The 24640-nt window shown below is 41.6% G+C and overlaps 5 protein-coding genes across 11 annotated transcripts; 2 read left to right on the top strand and 3 right to left on the bottom strand.

The window, feature by feature from the left end:
* The first annotated feature begins 12 nt into the window (after positions 1 to 12).
* On the top strand, positions 13 to 1183 carry LOC6526253. Its single transcript, XM_002087339.4, has one exon. The coding sequence runs from the start codon at positions 444 to 446 to the stop codon at positions 921 to 923; it is 480 nt and encodes a 159-aa protein (XP_002087375.2). The 5' UTR covers positions 13 to 443; the 3' UTR covers positions 924 to 1183.
* Positions 1184 to 2074: 891 nt separating this feature from the next.
* On the bottom strand, positions 2075 to 8619 carry LOC6526252 (S-adenosylmethionine synthase). 5 transcript variants are annotated; one of them, XM_002087338.4, is made up of 7 exons: positions 8531 to 8619; positions 7548 to 7769; positions 5875 to 5952; positions 5685 to 5807; positions 4514 to 4626; positions 3179 to 3858; positions 2075 to 3114 (listed from the first exon to the last, which is right to left on the bottom strand). In XM_002087338.4, the coding sequence occupies exons 2-7, from the start codon at positions 7669 to 7671 to the stop codon at positions 3006 to 3008; spliced, it is 1227 nt and encodes a 408-aa protein (XP_002087374.2). In that variant the 5' UTR covers positions 7672 to 7769; positions 8531 to 8619; the 3' UTR covers positions 2075 to 3005. The 5 variants fall into 5 exon arrangements, with proteins under 5 accessions (XP_002087374.2, XP_015053371.1, XP_015053367.1 ...); XM_015197885.3 differs by lacking the exon at positions 8531 to 8619 and adding an exon at positions 8269 to 8417; XM_015197881.3 differs by lacking the exon at positions 8531 to 8619 and adding an exon at positions 8144 to 8259.
* A 977-nt stretch (positions 8620 to 9596) lies between these two features.
* Positions 9597 to 12323, top strand: LOC6526251 (sodium/hydrogen exchanger 8). The gene is made up of 5 exons (XM_002087337.4): positions 9597 to 10392; positions 10450 to 10853; positions 10910 to 10974; positions 11033 to 11364; positions 11421 to 12323. Exons 1-5 carry the CDS (start codon positions 9719 to 9721, stop codon positions 11893 to 11895), a joined length of 1950 nt encoding a protein of 649 aa, XP_002087373.1. The 5' UTR covers positions 9597 to 9718; the 3' UTR covers positions 11896 to 12323.
* LOC6526250 (cysteine-rich with EGF-like domain protein 2) lies at positions 12222 to 14022 on the bottom strand. Of its 2 annotated transcripts, none has more exons than XM_002087336.4 (3): positions 13489 to 14022; positions 12937 to 13365; positions 12222 to 12855 (listed from the first exon to the last, which is right to left on the bottom strand). In XM_002087336.4, the coding sequence occupies exons 1-3, from the start codon at positions 13940 to 13942 to the stop codon at positions 12608 to 12610; spliced, it is 1131 nt and encodes a 376-aa protein (XP_002087372.2). In that variant the 5' UTR covers positions 13943 to 14022; the 3' UTR covers positions 12222 to 12607. The 2 variants fall into 2 exon arrangements, with proteins under 2 accessions (XP_002087372.2, XP_015053365.1); XM_015197879.3 differs by having other exon boundaries at positions 12222 to 12488.
* Positions 14023 to 14204: 182 nt separating this feature from the next.
* LOC6526247 (dedicator of cytokinesis protein 7) lies at positions 14205 to 21644 on the bottom strand. 2 transcript variants are annotated; one of them, XM_015197878.3, is made up of 13 exons: positions 21486 to 21644; positions 21316 to 21397; positions 21085 to 21254; positions 18557 to 21036; positions 17921 to 18507; positions 16665 to 17861; positions 15873 to 16604; positions 15686 to 15817; positions 15447 to 15627; positions 15195 to 15373; positions 14770 to 15140; positions 14397 to 14435; positions 14205 to 14332 (listed from the first exon to the last, which is right to left on the bottom strand). In XM_015197878.3, the coding sequence occupies exons 1-13, from the start codon at positions 21524 to 21526 to the stop codon at positions 14311 to 14313; spliced, it is 6213 nt and encodes a 2070-aa protein (XP_015053364.1). In that variant the 5' UTR covers positions 21527 to 21644; the 3' UTR covers positions 14205 to 14310. The 2 variants fall into 2 exon arrangements, with proteins under 2 accessions (XP_015053364.1, XP_002087371.1); XM_002087335.4 differs by having other exon boundaries at positions 14205 to 14435.
* Between the last annotated feature and the right edge of the window lie 2996 nt (positions 21645 to 24640).

The raw sequence follows: 24640 nt of genomic DNA, 5'->3' as shown, positions 1-24640 counted from the left end.
ATGTATAAACACAGTTTATATAAAGACAAAATTGCTTTTAGTACTAATTTGTTAACGAAATTTGAGTGACACCTAATATGACCTTTATGTAGGAACCATACGCACGCCTATCAACCCTGAAGCATACACGTGGTGCTTGCCAAAATCCCCTCATTTTGACTTACATTTCGAAAACTTCCCGTTTTTTTAGAAATTTAAGTTAAACTCCGCCCGTCTTCATTACCAAACTCGATCTGCTTTTAGACTGATTTTAACTCTGAACACCAAAGTATGCCTTTGTCTGTGGCCTTGATTCACTTAAAAATATTCTAATTTTTTGGAAGCTTTATCAATTGTGATATGTGGCGTAACAATAAAAACCGCCAAAGTTAATTATGGAAATTGTTTGAACAACTGTCGCCACTGGGTATGGTCGCCACTGTTGTCTATTTAAGAGGCTAGGTATGGCTATGCCTTCGAGAATTCAGTTGATCGTTAGGTGCAGAAGCAATATGTTTTATATATTCCTAGCCCTTGTTTTCGCCATAATCCACAATTCGCTTGCAGAGCAAGTGCAAACGGAGCAAACCATTGTCGAGGAATGGAGCTGGCAAGACAACGGCAACGGAGGCTTCGACCGTTATCACTACTACTCAGGGATAGATAATGACGATGATTTGGACGGCGATGAGGATACAAGCGATTATGAATATGAAGAGGATGGCGGGTTAACTGCCGCCGGTTTGGACCAGGATGAGGAGACGTGCGAGCAAAGCTGTCCCCGATACTACCGCCCCGTCTGCGTTCTCCGCAATGGCCGTAATGTGACATTTGCCACACTCTGCGAGTTCCACAACGAAGTACGTTGTGCCCACGATCTGAGAAGACAAGGTCATGGCTATACGGTGCCCATTTTTCAATATCAACATGATGGTGTCTGCTAGACAATAAAACTCATTCAGGGTTCCTCCCTGGATAATCATGAATATTGGGAACGTGATGAAAACACATATGAAGATGAAATTAAAGAGGAGGGTGCTATGACAATTACCACTAGCTTGGTCCACGATGACTGTAAAGTATCTATTTTTAAATAAAGACAAGCTTGTCAGCAGGTATAACAATAAGCTATAGGGAAAAAGTAATTACATACATCAATAAGCTTTGAAGGGCTCCAAATATACATAATTCTAAAAAACTTAAATGTGCCCGGGATAAAATTATTATACCCGTTACTCGTAGAGTAAAAGGGTATACTAGATTCCTTGAAAAGTATGTAACAGGCAGAAGGAAGCGTTTCCGACCATATAAAGTTTATATATTCTTGATCAGGATCAATAGTCGAGTCGATCTGGCCATGTCCGTCTGTCTGTCCGTATGAACGTCGAGATCTCAGGAACTATAAGTACACTGCAGTTGTAATGTTAAGATTAATATTCTGTAGCTGTACTTGCAGTAATCATAACTGTATTCTGTAACTGTACTTTCGCGCCTTTATAACTTTGCAATAATAGGAATTTACCCAAGTGTCAACTTTTATGACATACATATAAATATAATTAATGAAACAATTTTATCATTTACCTTTTTAACGAGGGCAGCTATCCGCGTTGCTGTTCAGCTCAAAAGACGTCACACCAAAGCAAGCATCGAAAATATTTTGAGCACCTGAGCCTTTACCGGCGACTCTAACCTGCGATCGCTCATAAATCCTTGGCAGGCAAATATTATTTATGTTGGCTTACTAGGCGATTCATTCGCGTTGCTTTTGAAAGCAGGACCGCTAATAACACATGGAACACTACCAAAAGCACTTTCAGTATTGATTTCACCGCACTTTTTGTGAATTTTGTGAAGCTTAACTTTGCGCCAAAACATAATTAACAAACCGCAAGCCGTTTACTAATCGATCAAAATGGGTGCGCGAATCACTGTTGATTTTGACATATCGATATATCGATTGCATCTATATCTTATCGGCGACTGCTTGAGAATTTTAAATTCGAATTACCATTACTAGAAATTACCGACTTTCAGAAAAAAAGCAAACTAATATTGTTTCCACTACAAGATACAGTAAGCAGAATAACTAAAATTAAACTGTTGGTTAAGTTTATTGCAATTTTCATATGAAATGGGATTTGCTTTCTAAGAAAATTTGCTTTCTTGTACACAGATTTGTTTGTAATATTAGAATAATTCAGTTTAAAATGTTTCATGGGCATCTCATTAGGTTTTTTGTGAAAAACCAGGGCTTTGATGAACTGGTTGACATTATTTGGGCAGTTAAGACATTTCAAATTCTGTTGTATTTACGATTAAAATGTACGTACTGTGCATACAGGTAAATTAAACTTTTTATCTGTATCTTTAATATATTTTTGTAAAGGAAAATACATTATCTTATGGTTGGTTACAGAAAATACAAAGACAGAGTGTAATGTACATACAATCGAGTTGTTTAAAACTTTAGGTTAAACATATACAACGCATACAACAAATTGAAATGTTAAAAGATACAAAAATAAGTTTACAATGGGGACATGAGAATGCTGCATAATTTCTACGCAACGGATTTTACTGTTTTATACAATTTCCATAGACACCAACATAATTAAGTTGCATTTGAAGGGGATACTAACTACCGTTTTTAGTTTTTTGTGATTACTGAATCGACTGACACTATACTATGTATATGCATAACTAAAGCTCATCACTTGTTTTGGAGCCCTCTATTAGGTATATATAAGTGGGTATTAAGACGACTAAAACTAGTTCTGTGTGAGAAGACTACACACATCAGAATGGTTTAAATTATATAGCGAAGAGCACAGGATCAGTTAGAAACGAAAGCCCAAAAGAGTTGGCAAGCCTATGCCGCCTCTTCCACTGACTTTAAACTTTAAAAACAAAACTAAAAATTACGTTGGTGCTTGGGTATCTGTTAATTTTGACGCTGATGAAGATAAGGATAGCTTAGACCTTTTAGCATATGGTGACTGCGGTTGTGACGCTTCAGCGTCTAGTCAGTTATCAGTCTCCAGAGGCTTGGCCTCCTCCCACGAGAAGCCGGCGCGTCCGAAGTGTCCATAGGTACTGGTTCGCTGGTATATTGGCTGGCGCAGGTTAAGGTCCCTTCACACAAAAATATAGACAATATTAATGAGATATGTTTCAGCATCTAAAGCTTGAAACTTACTTGACAATCTTGCCGGGCCTGAGGTCAAAGTTGCGACGAATGATATCTAGGAGCTCCTTTTGTGACTTGTGGGAAGTTCCGTAGTCGAACACAGTTATGGAGAGAGGTTCAGCAAGACCTATGGCGTACGACACTTGGACAAGGCAGCGCTTGCAGAGACCGGCCTTCACTAGTGATTTGGCCACCCAGCGTGCTGCGTATGCTGCTGATCTGTCGACCTTGGTGAAGTCCTTGCCAGAGAAGGCACCGCCGCCGTGGGCGCCCCAGCCTCCGTAAGTGTCTACAATGATTTTTCGTCCTGTAAGCCCAGCGTCACCCATTGGTCCACCGATGACAAAGAGCCCACATGGATTGATGTGGACAATGGTGTTCGCATCGATGTATTTGGCGGGAATGACAACTTTAACCACTTTCTCCATTACTTCCGAGCGCAGGGTTTCTAACGAAATCTTTTCAGAGTGCTGCATAGACACTACAATAGTGTGGACACGCTTGGGAACTGCTGATCCCTGATTGAAGAGGTACTCGCAGGTGACTTGTGTTTTGGAATCGGGGCGAGCCCACCAGAAGACATCTGAGCGACGCAGCTCGGCAATCTTTTCGTTTAGTTTGTGAGCCAAAACAACGGTTAGGGGCATGCATTCCTCGGTTTCGTCTGTAGCATATCCAAACATGATTCCCTGCAAAAAGTTTATTTCGCTGTAGTACATTACATCACTACTGGTAATCACTATTTTAAAGTAACCAAAACCAAAAATTATCAGTAGCGTTAGGTAAATAAAATACATTTGGGTTAGGAAAGGGTAAACCAAGCATTAGGTAAGACATTGATAGCTCTGTGATTGCTCTTGATGTGGAGAAAATTTTGATGTTTTTAGCAGTCGAAAAGCGGTTAACATAATTAGGTTAGTGATGTATGAGCGAGCAGTATTGTGCCTTGGTTTTGTGCCTTTGCTATATCTAATAAAAATTGTAGCATTGACTAAAAAGTCAATATTTAAATGAAATGGATTTTTCACGATTAAATGGTTGGTTGGAGCAATATTGCAGCGCTAAATATGATACAGTGTCAAACAGATGCATTTGAAAGGAAATAGCGATAAAGTCGTCATACACTACTTCTATTAGTTACGAAAATATATAAAGGAAACAATAAACAGAAATTATAGAAGTGGTGATAACACCCCTTCCAAAGAGCTTAGTAACGCCCTACCACCATGAATATCTAACTGAATGACTATCTTATAAACATTAAAAAGATGCGTCGCTCTTCGGAAAGGGCCTTCGATCCCGGCCTGCCGAGACTGCTACTTCTTTACTGCTTCTAATTCACACCTGATCTCCGGCACCGATCTCTTCCTCGGCACGGTTGACATGCACTCCCGCAGCGATCTCAGGCGATTGTTGGTCCAATGCCAACAGCACATTGCACGTTTTGAAATCGAAACCTTTTGTGAATTTCGAAGCGCGATTGCAAAGTGCACAATATCGTTTAAAGTTTTGTATTGGTTTGTATCGAGATTGGTTTTATATGAAACGAAAAGAAAGATAAAAGAGAGGAGCGCAGCAATGGTGCACATACACAGGAAAATGTCTGTAAGTAATGTTTATAATATGATTTGAAACACCCTATTATTTTAGATTATAATTATATATATATATGTTCAAGGGACTCCCTTGAAATAAGTTTATGGCTATTGTTTTTATATTTTGTTTATATACCAAAGATAAGGAAATCTTTAAGTCTTCTTCCATTGGTCAAACAAGCCGCATGCAAGACTCTTGGTTCCATAAAACGGTAACTAGCGTAAATTTGTATGGTTTCATAAATCTCTCATTGAATTTAATAGAATGCAATTTATGTGGTTAGAACGCCCGCAATGTATTCCAAATGTGTGCTATGTTATGTATTTCAGTCATTATAGATTTGCTTGAGGTACAGTTGTTAAGTTGTTATCTGCACTTTGCTCTAAATGATGTTATTTGACCAAATGGTTCGTAGATGTGGGGAAAAAGTCAGTTTTGGATGTCAGCTTACGAACATTTTTTTTTCTGGTGCTCAAGAAAAAAAATTATTCCCATTGCTCATCTGCTTTTAATTACAAAGGCGAAACACTCGGCGGCCTGTGAGCAAGCCAAGTTAATGTGGGAAAGATACGAATTAAGGGGAAACACTTAACAAATGAACGAAACGAACGAACGCACACACACTCTCCGCATCACTTAGGGCTAGGCGGTAGTAGGAGAACGGAAAGCTTTGCTGTACCTGGTCACCAGCGCCGACATCTTCTTCCTCGCGGTTGATATGAACGCCGTTGGCAATGTTGGGCGACTGTTGCTCGATGGCTACAAGCAGGTTAAGTGTCTTCCAATCGAAACCTTTTTGAGTTTTATTTTATTTTATTGTTATTTAATATTGAGTTAACAGTAGTGTACGTAAGATCGACGTAAGGAACGAACTGTAATACCCGCCCACAAATTGTTTATGTACTTAGTTGACACTTACCCTTGGAGGAGTCATCGTAGCCGATGTGCTGCACTGTCTCACGAACAACCTTCTGGTAGTCGACCACAGCCTTTGACGTGATCTCGCCGCACAGCAGAATCATGCCTGTCTTGGCGACGGTTTCTGTATTAAATATTACGGAAATTGTTAAAAGAACTTCATTACACAAATCGGATTTCCAAACACTTACCACACGCCACCTTCGCGTTGGGATCCTGCTTTAGATGGGCATCCAAGATTGCGTCGCTGATCTGGTCGCACATTTTGTCTACAAAAAGAAGGCAAACAGAGGTAAGCAAGAGGTAAGAAAAGGAGCAGGGGCAAGCATTGTGGTCAAGGAGTGGGAGGAGAAACGTGCCAAATTGTTAGTCGGTGCAAGGCATGAAAATTTGCTAGGCCATGCGGTTTCATTTAATCTGTCTGCTATTGCCAGCGAAATTCAATTCCCAGCACAAGAGCCTAGGGCGACCATAGTGTTGTCCAAACACAAAATGATGACATTCGAAGCAGAATCGCTAATGAAATCCTTGGAGTCGGCTTCATCCGATACCAGTCGCAGTGCTCGCGCTTTGGCTTAAAACTTGGCGCGTAATTGGACACGCTCAACATTCGGCAGCTTTTCGTAGTAAAAGCGTTATCGAACTCGAATATTGCGTCAGCAATAGCAACATAAATTACCAAAACTGTTGACTCATAAAAATGGCGCATCGTATCGATTTCAGTTGGGAAAATTATTTCAAGAAGTTTGAAACTTGTTAGGTCAAGGGTGTAAAGTAGCAGCCCTGGAATGGGTGAAAGGGTCTTTAATTTCCGGCTAGTCTGTCACTCATTCATTACACGAAGACAGGTGATATTAATGTCAACCATTTGGGGTTTATTCTTCTGAATGGCATTAGGCGCTTATCATCAGGGCTGTCTAGGGCTAGCTTGCCAAGTCGACTTAATTAGCATTATAAAATACAGAATAGTAAAAGTAATCAATGCGTAGTATAAAAGGTCGCTCGGCTTATCAACAGATGTTGTCAAACACATTACTATACTGGTCGCTCCTGGTGATATAAACAAACTCTGGCAGGGGCGAAAAGACTGAGCTCGAGCAAAACACGTGGTTGGCAACTTCGGTGGAAAAAATAAGCTTTGACAGCGGTCTAGAAAACTGTTAGATATGATCAAATTTTAGCCTTGTTTTGATCGTCATCTGCAATCAAGTGTACAAGTGCATGGACAACGTAGAACAGCGTAGAGAAGACTTTAATTTGGCATCTCCCATGAGCCGCAAGCACATGGTGCGCATGACGTAGTCTCTCTATACATACATACATATGTGAGAGCCGCAAACGATAAAGAACCAGTCTATAAATTGCGTCTGCCCATCCAAGCACAAGGTTTGGCCCGCCGCTGTGCGGGGCTTTCAAGAGAAACCAGCTGTTCTCGGTGGTCCCAGGTTTCCGGCTTTGTCACCGGGCGATGCAACGGAGGCACGCTTTGCACTGGCCCTTCCTCCACTTCTCAGCCACAACAAAAGACGCGCAAATTGAGTAGAAATCAGCAGAGGTATGCTGCACAGCACTTCGTCGCCATTTTGTTAGAGTTCAGGCGGTAGGCAGTAGTGAGAAGACGGTGGAGGTGTAGAAATGGGTATACAGGAAAAGGGACACGGACAGGGACTTCAGACAGATGACCCTCAGGCGCTGGAGAAACAGTTTGGTTAGGTTATGAGCACCGCCAGACGACGCAAACAAACAGCTCTCACTACGCACGAAAGTGCATTTGCGACTGTTTCGGGGTTGACACCGACACTAACGCTATGATGCAATAGGAGCTGCCGCAGATGCAATGGCAATGTTTTCATGAACCACTCACCTGGATGACCCTCGCCAACGGACTCGGAAGTGAACAGGAATGTAGCTCCGTCTTCCATGTCATATGAGTTACCATTGCTGCCGTTGCACCCGTTGGCGCTGTGTCCGTTTGTCTTTTGCGGCATTTTGATGGGTAGTTGGTGATAACAAGCTCGGAGTTTGTAGGTGCGATGGGAAAGCGGTGCTATAACCCGAGTTCCGGTCGGCTAAATTGTTGGTGGAGCTGTGGGAACAGAGAGAGAGAGAAGCGACATTAGCGGTTGCTAAAAAACGCTTAACGAAATTGATTTTCCGAACTCATGCAAAACACATCTATTTTCGCATTCGCGGATCTGCGCTATAGGCCGCCTCGAGGCTGTTGGGATTTTCCGGTATTTGCACACTTTTCGTTTATAGTTTTTTATATAATCGCCCTTCTTTTATGTTTCTATGCTGCGCGTTTGCCACAATCGTTGCTACATACACGACAAGCACGTTGCGCGGGTTCACAGCAAAACTAGTCGCTGGGCGAGGGCTGAGTGCTGGTAGCTGTAGTTGTTTTAAATGCGTGTTCGACTGTCTAGCTGAATAGCTATTGGTTCAACAAAATATACACACTGATTCTGAGTTCTACTGGTTCAGCGACGGCAACCAAATCAGCGGCACAGCCAACACACGTCCTATCGTGGCGACGGTTCTGTAGAAAAAGAGCGCACATTTTTAATGTCATTCAGAATTTATACCTCCAACGAGAGAGCGGGCCTTTGCTTATCGTAGCAAACGGAGGAGGCGGTTCTCTTCGGCTGACTCGATTTTTATTTTGGGGCTTATTTGGGCGCTCTTTGGGGAACTTTCCTAGCGTTCTCGGTACTCTCAAATAATTTTACTTCTTCAGTATCTCCACGTTTTTGGTTTTCAAGCAGCTGTTCCGTCGCCTAGCGTTGCCACCCCGCTCGGGAGTGAACTGTAGCGAATCTAGTTCCAGATCCTTTCGGTTATACTCACTGGGATTTTGAAGAAAGGATCCGACAAGATATGGACTATATTTTCGACTAGTTTCCTGCTCAACCTGCGTTCGACTGCGGGTGACTTTTACAGGCGAATAATATTTATAAATTTTTGTAGACAGCATTTGAGAAGATGAGTCGGCAAGAAATAAGAGCTTATCAGAACAAAACTATGTGCTACCACGGCAGCCACCTATATACCTAATTTTTAAAATCTGTTTAGCATTGCTCTCTCGGCTTCTCCTATATAGAGCAATTGAGTTATACATATGTATTTGATGATATAGCCAATCGCTACCCGAAGCGCAATTCGAGGCGAATTTTGAAACGAATGTACACATGTATCCGTTGAAACCCTAGCTTTCCCTTAACGTGAAGTGACTGACCTTTTGTGGATGAATCGTTCGACACTCTCTAGTCAAGGAAAGTCGTCAATTAGGGTTTTCATTCTATTTGTACAATCTGTACTATTGAAAAAGTGCTCACGTCATGCCACAGCCAAGAAGACAAACAAGGTCTGCGAAGATCAAGGCGCTTGGTAATCAGTTTTTGCATGTACATTTTTAAAAATTCTAATACCCACTGAAAATAACCGAAAACAACAAGCCCCATTATCTTTCAAATTATGTAGGTGTGACCCCCCTGGGGCCATAGAAGATCGCGTGTGCCTCAACGAACAGATGCGCAAGGCACATTATTCCTGAGCACAAAAGGCTGGTGCCTGCAAATTCTAGATTGTGGCACTGCATTTATTCTCAATCGCTGATGCCGTCAGTTATTGTAATTATCTAAACTTACTTATTTATCACTTCCAGTAATATGAAGCGTTCTTAACAAGTATCTGACCGAATTATTATTCTTACTTAATGTGCTCCATTTTCAAGCCATCTGCACAAGAGCTATCAGCTATTTATGTGACCCCAGCACCATGACTGGGCATAAGCGAATTATTAAAATTCATCCTTTATACAGTTAAATGTTAAATACATGGAACGCTATTACACTCACAATATCCGTTTGAATATATGAAAAGCACGCGCCAGTTAACCGAAATGATACGGCAACTCTCCCCGATATACGTCAGATAGGGCGATAAACAGATGTTTGTGAAAAAAACAAATTGAGCAAATAGTGAAAAGTTAAATGCGAGCGTTATTAACGACCACGTCACATTTTGTCGGCCAAAATGAGGGTTTGGGTAGCTTATAGTGCGGCTGCACTTTTTCTCCTGGTGCCAGCTGGGGCGGAAAGCATCAGCGGACAGAAGATGCCCCAAAGCAACACATCCAGCAACATCTCCACGCCAGATAGTAGTAACTCCACGCACATCGTGTCGGACGACCTGGCAGGCAGTCCGCTGGGAAAGGTCCCGGCCTCGACTGCTGCACCTGGCAATGCAAGCACTACGAGGAAGGGGAACACATCCACAGTGGTCACAGAGCCGCCTCTCATCGATTCCCATGCTGTCGAGCAGGAGCACAACTCCTCCCTCTCACTGTTTTTCGTCATCTGCGTTATCATGCTGGGCATCCTGCTTATCCACTCTATGCTGCAGACCGGCTTCCAGTACCTGCCGGAGAGCATTGTGGTTGTCTTTCTGGGCGCCTTAATTGGCCTTTCGCTAAACGTCATGTCTGGGCAGAATGGCAGCTGGAAACGAGAGGAGGTGTTCTCGCCCATGGGCTTCTTTCTGGTGCTCCTGCCGCCCATTATATTCGAGTCCGGCTACAATCTCCACAAGGGAAACTTCTTTCAGAATATCGGATCCATATTGGTCTTTGCCATTTTTGGCACCACGATTTCTGCACTGGTCATCGGGGCGGGGATTTACCTGCTGGGCCTGGCAGAGGTGGCATTTCGGCAAGTTAAAGACAAATCAATTGCCAAGTTCATTCAATAATTTCTCGTCATTTTTAGATTAAGCTTTTCGGAATCCTTTGCCTTTGGTTCACTTATCTCTGCTGTTGATCCTGTGGCAACAGTGGCAATTTTCCATGCACTTGACGTAGACCCCATACTTAACATGTTGGTATTCGGCGAGAGCATCCTCAACGACGCCATATCTATTGTGCTGACTGCATCCATCACCCAATCCGCCAACGTGAATGCTGAAGCCAGCACTGGAGAAGCCATGTTCAGCGCGTTGAAGACCTTTTGCGCGATGTTCTTTGCGTCGGCAGGCATTGGAGTCATATTTGCATTAATATCGGCTCTCCTTCTGAAGCACATCGATCTCCGAAAGCATCCATCCCTCGAGTTTGCAATGATGCTAATGTTTACCTACGCACCTTACGTCCTGGCAGAGGGAATACATTTAAGCGGTATAATCAATGTTTTTGGCTATGAGTCTCAACATTACATTTTTTTCCAACAATAGGTATTATGGCTATACTATTTTGCGGAATTGTGATGTCCCACTACACGCATTTCAACCTATCCACTGTAAGTCATTGCTATCATCTCCCCATTTTATATTTTGTTTAAACTTTTTTAATCGTAGGTTACTCAAATTACAATGCAACAGACGATGAGAACGCTAGCCTTCATTGCAGAGACCTGCGTCTTTGCTTATCTTGGACTAGCCATCTTTTCCTTTAAACACCAAGTTGAACTATCGTTTGTTATATGGGCCATTGTGCTTTGCCTCATTGGTCGCGCCTGCAATATTTTTCCACTCGCGTTTTTGGTCAACAAATTTCGCGAGCACAAGATCAATAACAAGATGCAGTTCATTATGTGGTTTTCGGGCCTACGCGGCGCCATTTCCTACGCGCTATCTTTGCACTTGAATCTTGACAGCCAGGAGAAACGACACGTCATCATAACAACTACGTGAGCTTATTCCGGCTTGTAAATGTTGCACAGTCATTGAAGAATTTAAATTTCAGATTAATCATTGTGCTATTTACCACGCTAGTTCTGGGGGGCTCCACAATGCCACTGCTGAAGTACCTTAAGCCCGGAAAAAAGCGACGTGCACGCGGCTCTGGAAGGAGTACCACTGAGGAGGGAGGACGTCGCAACGGCAGCGGTCGGAAAAGGTCAAAATCTATTTCCCTGTCAAAAACTCGCGAATGGGGTCAAGCAATCGACTCTGAACACTTGTCTGAACTTACTGAGGAAGAGGACGTTACCTTTACCCAAGCGCGCGATCGTTTTGGGCGCATGGATCGCAAGTACTTTATTCCGTTTTTTACACGTCGGTTCAATAGTCAGGAATTGCACGAGTGCAAGTCACAGATGGCTGACCTGACTAACAAGTGGTACCAAGCCATTCGAGTTAGTCCATTGGATTCAGATGAATCTGACGAAGAGATAGGACTAGCGGCGAGCACAAGTCAAAGTCATTTGACACGGTCCTAGAGATTTTCAGGGCTGTTTTAGGGAACTCTGCAGCTGTGACGGACTGTGTTGAAGAACTTAGAAGGCCAAAGGGAACGATCGTATTTAATGCTTAAGTTCCTCTAGTTAATGTTTTTAGAGTTTTTATTTATATAACGCGGTGATGGTTGTTATGGTGTGTATATTTTTCTTGTTCCAAAATTTTCATTTTGTAAGATCCAACGGCAATGATTCATTCGGATCACGGTAGCTCCTTTATTAATCCGCTTTAAGCAGTATTACATTGCACACGAAAGATAGTCTTCAAAATGAAAATTTGGATCACATAAGCAGACTACGTCAGTAAGTTAAATTTAAAATATTTATTGATACGAATTATATGCTGTATTTGTGATTTTGTACATTTTTGAAACCAAATAAATATCTAAGTGTGGTACGTGTAACAAAAACTGGTCATGGCCTGCTTGTTGAAATTCTAATTTATAAATACATATCAATTGATAATATTAACTATTAAAGTAAAATTGTCTACAAAGATGTGCGTTTTGGTAACTTCTACAGTTCTTCGTGCGTGGACTCTTCACCGAGCACCGTGGAGTCTGAATCACTGCGCACTGCAAACGAAGTACAAAAATCGTTAGATGTCTTAGGGAAATGTTAAAAGATAATGCTGTTCAAAACTCTCGTGTATCTCATAAAAAATATGAAAGGAATGTTGACATGACTTTTTGACTTATAAGGACTTCATGATTAGTTCCTCCAACTGTTTTGTATCTATTTGGGGCTGGTGGCCGCCTTCTGCCTCCGAGTTGATCCAGTACTCGGAAACAGCAATGTACCCTGCAACTGCCGCCCCAACAATGCAACCCCAAGCAATGTGAGTGGAGCTCTGGAAGATGACGCAGGTGGCCACGCACATTCCGAAGTAGGTAAGCATTCGTGTATAGCTTACGTAGTTGCTGCGTTGCTCCGCAGAAATATCTTTAATGATCGGAGGCGCAATAAAGATAGTGGGCCATTCGTGGCTTAAAAGCAAATATATTTAATTGCAGTTTTACTTACCATGGCACTTTCCATCCCTCAACTCATAGCCATCCGCACACTTTTTGCACATGTCCGGACCATCACCATCGCAACCATCGCAGGAGCGATCACACTCCAGGCAACTGAAGGAGCCCTCATTGTTCACGCAGAACTGCTGCGGTCGGCAAGAGTAGGGACGCTGTTGCTCCAAGCACTCATTGATGTCGACACATCCTGCCTCCGAGTCCATGCTCCAGCCCTTCTTACACTTGCGGCAGCTCTTGGGACCACCTCCCGTGCAGCCTCCTTCCCCACAGGCCGCATGACACTGTGTACACAGCAATTTCTTTTCGTCCCGGAAGGACTCGTAGTGCTCCGGTCCACAGTCGTTGCAGTTCGGACCCGCATAGCCGGGATCACATTTGCACTTTCCGTTACCCTTCCTAGTTCCGTCTCCTTTGCATTTTCCTGAAAATAGTCGTGTGAATTAAACGAAAACAGCAACCTTAAATTAAAATAGCTTACAAGTTCTGCCAAAGAGGACATTCTTATGTAGGTGGGCTTTAATATTTTTTGCATATCATAACTTACCATTTCCGTTGCACTCGGTGCAGGGCAGGCAATCTGGTCCGTAGGTGTTCGCCTGACAGCAGACAGTTAGCTGGTCGATGCAAAGCCAGGAATGCAGGTCCGGACTTTCCGTCTGTTTGTGGGTGAACCAGTCCTCGAGAAGCGCCTCGTGCTCGTTAGCCAGGTTGTGACAGTGATCCTTGTTTATCACTTCTCCGTCTGAACATAGCTTCTCCTGGATCTCTACCAGCCGCACCTCGCTGTTCTTGTACGAACGCAACTTTTCCTCCTCCCATGCCGTGTCCCCGCCCGCGTGTCCACGTTTTGTCCTTTCGAGTCCTGCCCTAAATGAGCCAACGAGCTGGGTGCACGCCCTGCAGGGCGGAGGAACAGGCTTTTCGGGTGAAAATGACGCCGATGCAGCGGCTATGAATACTAGCGCTGCGGGCCAACAATCCTTGAGTCTCATTATCATTTATTTGTGGCCTTTTTTAGCCGGCGAATTATCTGAGTTTACGTGTAATTGAAGCCGACACCATCGATGAATAAAGACATCGATAGTACACTCGATAGTTTCGCTAAAACCGATAGGCCTCGTGAGGCAATGATACCTCACGGAGCCCACTCTCAGTTCATCTAACACCAAAGAGGACCGTTTCTCCCATGCGATATTCGACAATCATCCAACCTAAGACTAACGGTTTAGTTAATAGTAAAAATAGTAAAAAAGTGTAAAATTTATTTCTTTCGCTTCATAATATTTCGCTTAATCTATTATATGCTTAAGAAGAGTTACGCTGTTATATTAGCAAGTAACGAGATCGATAAGTTAAAATTAAAGTTTCACTTAAAATAATCCGATACGCTAGACATGAAAAACCAAAAGTATTGTTATAATTGGTTGCAGACTATGTCATGCAAGGAGTTACCATTTCAAAGGAGTACTTTTGTTGTTGTGCGCGTTGGCCCTAGAATTGGATATATTTGGAAAAGAAATTAAGTAAACGAATATTTTATTAATTATTTGGTCAGCTAAAATGTTATAGTAATTTAATTTATGATTTTGCATAGATGGTTTCTAAAATAGTCATGTAGTGTAGTATTTATGTTTACTCCTTACCTACTATTATGACTTATTTTAGAAACCATCTATATTTGACTTAAACCCAAAAAAATCGGAATAACTAAGTATCATTTTTCTCTCTAATATAGAGTAGTTCGTATAGGAACAAAAAAGAAAGACATATACATATGTATACAAAATAGATTTTTCCTTTCCACTGTATACAAATAAAAACTTACTTGACAACGCCATGATTCTGGACTGCTGTAAGAGTAATAAAGGGAGTCAATCGTTCAATGAACCGATCGTTGTTACGTTCCAACTCTCGTTGGTAATCTTTTTGGTCTGAAAGTATTAGATTGCGATTCTTCTTCAAAGCATCAGCACAACGTTTTGAAAACTCGCGAAAGCACAACCGAAGTTTGTTTTGGTGCTTTGTCGGTACAGTTGTTCCGTCGGATAAATTGGAAAGGAACACACTCGCCATTTCCATCGGTCCTTGGTTAACAGTGGTTCCAATACATCCCTGGAGCACCATTTGCAGTATTTTGGGGTCGGCTGGCTCTTGATTCGTGGCAGCCGCCAGCTCCAATGTCTTCTTTTGAATATCCTGGGCAACGAAATTTATTATTATTAACTATTGGGATATAACCACTTAACTTACTTCAATTGCCACTTCAATGGGTTCCAGAACTATTTGCTGTCTGCTGATTACCATAATGCGTGTTTTTACGTAGGGAAAGTGATTCGCCGTGGTTAAGATCGTTTTCCGCTTACACTGCTCATGTAGTTCTCCATGGGCCTTACCATTTTTGGTAAAAGGCGTGGCATATATAAAACGTTCTGCATAAACAAAAAATGTTTAAATTATAATTTTAATTTTCGGTTTCAATTAAATTTGTAATTCATCTCATACTTATATTGAAATTCCGCTCGAAGTATGTCTCACGATGACGCATTTCATATGTTTCAAAATAGGGTTCAACATAAGTTATCTGAATGTAAGCCTTATCGGGATCCAAACTATTTACATCAACTGTATTAGAATCTTTAATGATATGCACAGAGTCCGGTCCGAATCGTTCAGTGTAAAAGTTCTAACGTGGGATTTAACAAATTTAATAATACTCTTTGTTTCTAAATTGCAATATATACCTGAAGCCGACTAAATATCTCGGGCAACTTTGTCAAGGTCGGCTCCTTATAAATGAATTCCTGCTGATCCAAGTCTCCGAATTTTCCACCATAGAAGCCAACACGAAAGTATGTGCCAAAAACTCTCTTACCCTGTTTAAAAATATATGTATAGTTCTCGTTGGTAAAAATTACACAATTTTGTTACCTGTAGCTGGGATATTCTATTAAATGCCTCCTGCAATTTTCCATGAACTTTGCTTAGCTTTTGAAAATCTCTGTTTGCCTCGCATATGGGTATTAGAATTTTGTACACTTCGTTCATTGCTTCATACATGCCAGCTACTTGAAAAGAATTGGAGGCTTCTTCCAGCAAGGCCTTTAACCCAGTTTCAGTGAAATGATTTCCTAGGCAGATACCATCCTCGCCGGGACTTAGCACATCATCCGACACGGCCGACTCCATTAGTGTGTTGGGAGAAATTCGTTGAAAACTTACAGCTCCAACAGGCAAATGTGTTTGTGACTCCAACATGCTAAGATATTCAGAGACTAAAGAAGCAGCGTGTACATAGCACATGGCGGCTTCCGTGTGATTTGCTCGCTCGCGGTGTTTTTTAGCCATATTTTCCAACCAAGTTAGCCGTAGATCAGGATTATTTTGGTATCCCTTGGCAATACGATTCATGAGGTCAAGCAACATTTCTGGGTCTTCCTGATACTCCTTCATTTTAACAGTATCTGACAGTATCATATGCAGATTAAAAAGCAAATCTTGTACTTGCTCAGGAAATGATGTCTCCTGCAGGTCGGAGTCGGATTCAGCATAAACTAGCACTGTTTTAAGTGCACGGCGTAAGGATTGCTCACTAAAAACTGAACTTGTGCCAACTAGGGAGCTTAAAGACATCGTCACTTGCATCTTAACTCGGGCAAAGTTCTACACGAAAAAAACCATTAAGTTAGTTCTTTAAACCTTAACAAATGAAACAAAACTTACATTTCCAATTTCGAAATTTTGTCTCATTAGTAAATATAGTGATGCAGCTGCCTGTGATCGTATTCCGGGCAGAAGGGATCCACAATGTTTTAGTAAAATTAGACACAAATCAGCACATATGTCGGTCTCGTCGTCAAATAATAAGTTTGGAAATTTAAAAATTAAGGCGCGCTGGGAGGCAAACAAGTTTTGCAAGGCCAAAGTAGATTGATTCCGCGACAAGGAATGAAGAAGCACCTTTAGCACAGTTCCAAGAAGATTATGATAAAGATTGGCAGCAACATGAACAATAATTTCCAGGGTATCGAGAAGTACAAGAGCAACTTCAGTAGCCAAAGAGCCTTCGATGAAATGACTCAATTCAAGTTCATGCTCACTTTTTCCCACACCATCAGCATATTGTGAGCGATATGGCATCTGGTCTTTCCTCCAACGGAACTTTTCTGTTGAATTACGATCTTTTCGGCGATTTATTAAATCATACCGCGCTGAATTTGTGCCTCTAATACATTCTTCCAACTTTTCCTTAACGTCAGTAGATCCAGTTTTCCTAAAACTTTGTGTATTCGTTCGTTTAAGAGTGGCGACGTTTTTTTGTCCTGTGTACTCGAAAGTTTTCAGGCAAACATTAACACCTTGCAGCATTTGGTGCACTCTATGCGGACTTAAATCCAAAAGCCAGCGGTATAAAACGTTGCGCTCCAAGTTTTTCAGCACCCACAGAAAACACACCAATAAATGGCGAGTATTCTCCGAGCTAAGGGGCAGTTTGTTTTTAACTTGTTCATTCAAGTAGGAGTAGGGACGACTTCCCGATATTGCAAATGCCACTTCCGGATTTATGGTTGATGCTGTAATAGTTTGATGCGGTCCTTGATAGTCTTCAAGTTGACCTATTTGCTGCAGACGATCCTGCTCAAGGCCGTGTTGATGCAATTGAGGAATGCAATCCATCACTATGGATAGTAGCGGTATATATAATGCAGCCACCCTTGCACGGGCATCAGTTTCGCTGTATCGAGCGTCCAAATCGTGAGATGTCATGAGGTTGCGAATACATCGAATTGCTTTTCCATGTAATTGGGGGTTTGGCACCTCCATTACTGCTGCCAAATCGCTCAGAACAAGCCCGATTAGAAAATGTTGTTGCAGAAACTCTTGACTTAGATCGGCGTGAAGAGCTCTGTCCAGTGATCCCTGTTAATAAAACCAGAAATTAATACAAATGAAAGTGTATTGTGTGTACTATGACTTACGCAAGAAGTTTGGCTGTTGCTCGACGTTGTGCTTGGCGTGGGACTGCAAGGCGCAGTTACCATTGTGTAGGAAGTACCAAACGGCAAGTTTAAAGCTACAAAGTGCTCATGACTACACACAATTCTTAAGAAGTCTATTTTATAGTTCATTAGATCAGGTATTGAAGCATTCTTAGAAATCAGAACCTTGGTGTAGGTTTTGATCAGGCCGAAGACAAATCCCCGATCCATGATGCTTAATATGTCAAATATAAAGAAGCTTAAACTTGCATTTAATGACTGCGCTAATTTAGGTTCGTTACTATGGTAGCCGACCACTTTTGTTGTTACAAGGTGCACCAGGGTGGATAGATCATCATTAAACTGATGAGGAAATCGATGTTTGCGGGGACCATTCAAAGTATTTGAACAATGCAAATGTTCAATCATAGACTTGACAATGAGCTCAAATAAAAACCACGAATTTGACATGGCTAAGTCTGCTGCCTTTCCACTTGCAACGACCCAATGCAGGGCTAATTCTTCGTGCAGTAGCCGGACTTGGACGTCCCGTGCTGCCATCGATTGAAGGATATCAATGGACAATTCTGAAAAAGAATATGTTATATTTAAAGCCTTCAAAAAATATGTATTTACCTTTGCGATCCAAACTTCGGCCACTTGCTAACACATTATCATAAAGGGTGTACGATTCGCTTAATTGCAAGTCTTCTGTTGTGCTGCGACTGCATTTCAGTCGCTGTTTGCTTTGAAATGGATGCGGAATTTTAGATTGAAATTGCACATATGTTGATAGCAAACTTTGCCGTCCGTATTGGTCGTATTGATCGTCGTTAAGTATTGACAACAAAGACGATACTAAACAAAGAACTTCGAAAACCGTGGATCCCAGAGACATGGCTTGTCCACCCACTTTGTGGGTCACCACCAACAATTCGATAAGCTTGTCCAGGACTAGTGGTAGATGCCTCACTAATGGCTCTCGATTTGCATATTCGATATCTAGCAAGCATTTCTTTAATTCTGTTTCGATATTATTTTCGCCAATGTGGGAAGGTATATTTCGAGTGTCTAGATATTCGCAAATTAAGAAGAATCGATCAAGGAAGGAATCCAATGTATGAATTGCAGTCACTGCTTCTACATTAATGGAAAACACGGCTCTATGATTGTCCAGCCATTTTATTCCAGGCAAGTGAACATTCGGTGGTATGAAAGAGTAATTTTCCGGTGGTGATTCTACCATAACAGGAAGATTAAATTCTCCAACCTTAAGTTTTCCATCTTCCAGTAAGGGCAGCCATGTGTAGCCGATAGGAGTCTCTACTGACGGCTGCACGTCCTGTGGTTTCTTTTGACATGAAACATGGTAAATGGTAAACAATAAGTGGTGATGCTGCTTTATTGATGCAGGCAGCGCTATTTTTATTTCATCGTAGAAAGATGGGCATTTGTTATGATAATTGACAGCCGTAAATGCTTCAGTAGAAAATTTGGGACAAGACGACTTGCCGTAGATGGCATTGACTGCATCTTTTGGGGTTTCTCCAGCCATTAGTTGCACGCGAACGGCAATGTTTCGAGCAGATCCTGCTCGCGATGAGAAATTAAGCTCCTTTGGTGACACAAAGAGCAAGTTTCGATAGGTGTAATGTGGGTTGTAAATTGCCGATTGCGGAAATTCCAAGATTTCCTTAACTGGACGAACGTTATCTGCACTTTGGGGGTTTATAGTTGCCAACTCTGGCGTTAATGCATTCTTGGCTTCCTCGACGCAAGGTGATATTTCTAATTTAATAGAACCTGGTATGCATTTGTACTTCTTCATAACTGAACTCGGTCGTTTTAACTCTGGTAAAATTTTGTACAAATCCTCGTCTTTCATTTTATCTGCCTCTTGTTTGAAGAAGCTTGGTACTGTTATAGTGATAGGACGAAAGTTTTCTACCACGTTTGCAAAGTCATCTGGAGACCAGGATCGGTGCTTCTCCTTTCGTTCAAGCGAACCACGTCGGGTAAGTGTTCCGCTCATATCGTTTGCCTTTCGCCTTAGTTGATCAAAGCTACTTGTGGAAGACTTACGATCTAAGCTATTGGAGCTTGGCGCTGTACCCAAACTGCTGCCAGTGCCACTTCCAAGAGAATCCCGCTCCGCGGCGCCAGCGTCTTTGCTTTCAAAGTTGTCGCCATTAAAAACATTTGTCAGGTAGATTCCTGTCCATGCAAAAGGCATTCGGTATTTGCCTAGTCGCTCACAGTAGTCCACAGCGTTGGATTTTACTTTCTCTCGGTATTTATCTTTGTCTTCCTTAAGATAGGGCTCGACAGAATTGTTTATGTCACCCTGTAAAACTTTTTCCAGACGAATCACGAGAAACAAATCATTACTCGGATATGAAATTTCAAATATGGCCGAGTGGCTTTGCGTACTTATGTCTGCGCACTGTACGTGACTTGACAACATGCGCTTAAGACTATCTGGGTTCATGTCAAAATAGAAATTTTCTGAAATTTTTTGACGTTCCTTGGCATCATAAATGGCCATCGATGCAAATATGGGTTCCACTTCCAGCTCAAGCCGAAGCTGTAGGCATTTAACCTGAATGCGATGACCCATATGTTCAACAGGAATCTCCGCGAGCAGGCGGCGTTCAATGTTTTCCTCCGCATCAGATTCCGGATACAGTGAAAAAAGAGCCACTTGTCGATCTTGCTGCCGGCGTGCTTCATTGGATTGATCAATATGCTCCGGAGGTACATTGTCAAGCAAATTTGGTATTAGTGGGTCATTAACAGAGCGTCGGAGGTCAAAGCTAGCCCAAGAACCACGCGGGGTCAAAGTGTCCGTACAAGAGCTAACTGAAGCCAAACTTGCAATGGATTGCCGAGAGCTTGGTGTGCAGCTTTCGCTTTTATAGGCGAACGCTTCTTCAAATGACGAAAAATCCTTGTCGATCTCGAATTCCTGCTGGTACGCGGAGGGACTTATGGTTCCGCGGTCGATACGCTCGCGGATATAGCAAGAGCTGGAAAGGTGCCGTTGCGCATATTCAACCACCTTCCATGGGCGCGTATAGCAGTTCACACATTCTTGTACGTGATGGGGCAAATCAGACCTAAAAGAGACTGTAGCTAGCTGTTGTATAAATTAGGTGCATACATACAAGTTCTCGTTGGGAATAATGTGATCCACTGTTCGGATTTTTCGGGGAATGATTTTTACAGTGACATCTCCTTGAGGAAAGTCCAATATATGTTTCAAGGGGTCCCGGTTGATAATGTTCATATGCTCGGAGAGAAATTCTTCGTAGTCAAGGGGCTCTGTCGGTGACACCTTTGGAACAAATAGAATACTTTAAAGAGAATTGATATATTTTAAATAATAGTACTCTTACCGACGAACCACACAGGGATGGGTCTATTGCCTTTGATAAATGGCAAACAGAAACATTTTTTCGTACATCCGCAGCCGATTGCCTATGGTTTTAACAAATTGATGTATATATACACGAATTTAGGGCGTTTCTTTGTTAAATAAAGCCATTGCCTTTAGTGAAAAACTTACTTTGAAACTTTTTGCACAAACGAGCGCTGCGCATTCGACATTTTGGGAAGTTCCTATGTTTAAGTGGACTATTTTTTTTCTTATTTATTTTAAGACAAAAAACGCTAATTTTGTATTGGTTTATTCGCAGCGCCGTCGATAACCATACTCATCGATTTATCTTAAACTGCTAGAGATGAGCGGTTGGCCGGTATAGATGAACTGGTTCCAATTCTAATATGATTTGAACCGCATATAAATGTAATAGTATTGTCAATTTTAGAAAACTACTTTCGTACCCAGTAACCGCCCACTTTTCTCACTATATAATACCCGAGGAAATCGACTATAGCGTTAAATCCAAATTTTTCATATTACATAGTTCTATATACTATGTCCGTAGATATGTTCTTTTAATATTTTTTTAAATTTTTCGCAGGTGTAAATTTCTTTAAAAACATTTTTTGATAGACTGGTTTAACTATCATAAAAAAGAAAATTTTTTTATAGTCCTTATCTAATAGTGAATTAGTATGAAAATCGTACGAACTCATCATGAATATGGCGGTTTATTTCGATTTTATTTTGCTTCCGGCCGAACAACATGTGCCACAAGTTTTCACTTTCACCCACGAGCAACAGCTGCAGTGACTTTGGCGAGTTTTTTTTAGATTAAGAGCAAGCCACCACATTCCGACCGCCTTAGGATGCGCTATGTTTTTACGAGCTGCATACCACATGCATGGAAGGGGCTTGTTTGTCAGTGGGAGGCTGTTCGGATTTTGACGGCGGTAAAATGGGAGATGACGTTAAATAGCTTTGGATTGCAGTGCTTTCGATGATCAGCTTAACAAAGGTACACTTTGGGCCAACAGAATGTTCAGACCAATACTTTAAACCATTAAAGTTAAGAGCGTCACAAATTAAGTAATCTGTCCCAAGGAATTGTCTCATTACTAATATAAATGGGAGTGGCGAAATTGTTAATGAATTCTTTAAGCTCATACACTGCACAGTACTTGCGTTTCATCCGTTTTTACAATGAGTTCTCATGCACTGAACAAACAAAATTTAAAGCTTAAAAACAATAATTACCTGTGTACATTATATTTTAATTTTATATCATTTAAATTTATTATCAAAAACTTAAAAAAATATATTATGTTATGTGAATATGTTTGTTTTTTAATTTATATAAAACATTATTATTATAATCCTGTTTCGCTGAAGTGTAGCGGTCTTCGTTTCTGACCTCATCTGTTTTCACGACAAATTATGACGAACTGTGTGCAATTATTTCCATCCTAATATACATATACGCCCCTCCACAGAAGTGCTTTCCCCATAATAGCCAGCTGCGTTGTCGCCAGATTTGTTTATGTGCATTTTACCCCAGGGTTGCGCCTTATTGACCGTTAACGTCTTGGGCATTTAGAGCCATCACATAAATATGGGATTCGGGTACTGCAACGGCTTTATGCATCATATTATGCCACCTTAATCCCATTCGTGGAGATAATCAATTAATTAACAAAGACTCAAAATTATTTTAAAAATAAACAAATGATAAAAAGAGCTTCAATAGAACCATTTGCAGCTGCATCACAAAGTTATGTCCCCACAGGCGACGCCGTCTGGGACGCCACCGCTCTTTCGTTTTGAACTTTTGTGCCAGAAACTAAAGACACTTGAGCGACAGATGCCACCATCGCCATACAAACGTTGCCAAAAAGAATCCGCCGCCGGGTACAAAGTACAATTAATGACATTCTGACAAGATGTTGTATAGAGCCTCACGCCGAGATCGCCACTCACTTACATATGTATATACATATGTGCATACGTGCATATATACGTATTTTATAAATACGTCCCCGAACATCTTAATGAATCGGTCCGCAGAGCAGCGCCAAAATGCTATTCTAATTGTCTACATATTTTTCATGGCTGGCGCCAAGTTTCTTCATGTGCAGAGTGGTATTATTTTGTTAAACGCTATTATAAGGTAGAACCTCTTCACGCCCAACTTTTGGATACAATATTAATTCGATCCTAGCAAAACTCCACTTGGTTTTGGAACTACACATGTTAAGAGCATAATAGGCCAAGTTAAATTTAAATTCATACTGCAGAGCAAACATTGCAGAAATGTGTTAATTTAATTATAAGTAACTATTTATATTCAACGCTTTGTACTATTTTTAGTATACATATACGAATGAAACCGTATAAATTAACTGTCTAGCACCTTTCGAGGTGTGGAGTTATTGATTATTTTTGGCGATCCAGACAAATGTATCACACGTTTGTTAGTAAAAATTGTGTGTACTTGATTCCAAAGACGTTAAATTATGTACAATGGGCAAAACCGCCCTTTATAATGCTTGAAGTCCATAAGGTCAGAAACGTGATAAAGACCATTGATGCATATGTATATGTACATATGTGCAAATGCATCAGCTACATCCTCGTCAATAATTTGTCCACTTAATTTTTGTAGAAATTTACATCCAATCGTCAGGGTCGTTTTACCTGCTGCTTTTACCCGGCTCCACGGAATGAGCCACTCTCGAAAAGCACCTGAAAAGCCCAACCGCAGTTGGCTGCGATGCAGTTATTAGTTTAGGCAGGACGCAGGACAAAAACGATCAACAGGCGATGACCGCCAGCAGATCATCAGTAGTAGTGGCAGTTGGTCTGCACCTTACGATGACAAGGTGTATACGGACCACTGAAAACACAGACAGCGCTGAGAATAAAGGTGCCGGTTTTTGTGCCATGTTTATGCGGGAAATATCGAAAAGACTAGCTTGCCATCATTTAACACATATTACCCAAGACTCGCTAAATTAGTGGGGCGACAAGGAATACAATCGTAGGACTATTTCTTGATATCAAGTGTTAGCCAGCCAGACACGTTTAAAGTGATTTTAAAGGGAAATATTACGACTTAGGATGCTCGTGGTTACTCGGACGCATAGACAGAGCAACAGATGCTTCGGCACGCAAATGAAGAATTCAAACCAGTTAGCTCGTCGTGGACAAGTAGAAGTTGCGAATACGCCAACGTTGGCAAATGAGTGGCCAATAGCCCGTGACCATCGCACTGCATGGCATGGCATGTGTCAGCATGGGCGTACCGATAGGGAGCTATAGGTGCGAGTGTGCCTTCTCCT

Source organism: Drosophila yakuba, chromosome 2L (genome assembly GCF_016746365.2).
Source record: "Drosophila yakuba strain Tai18E2 chromosome 2L, Prin_Dyak_Tai18E2_2.1, whole genome shotgun sequence".
Lineage (NCBI taxonomy): Eukaryota > Metazoa > Arthropoda > Insecta > Diptera > Drosophilidae > Drosophila > Drosophila yakuba.
The sequence above is the reverse complement of the archived record's forward strand: the minus strand, read 5'-3'. Positions and strand labels throughout refer to the sequence as shown.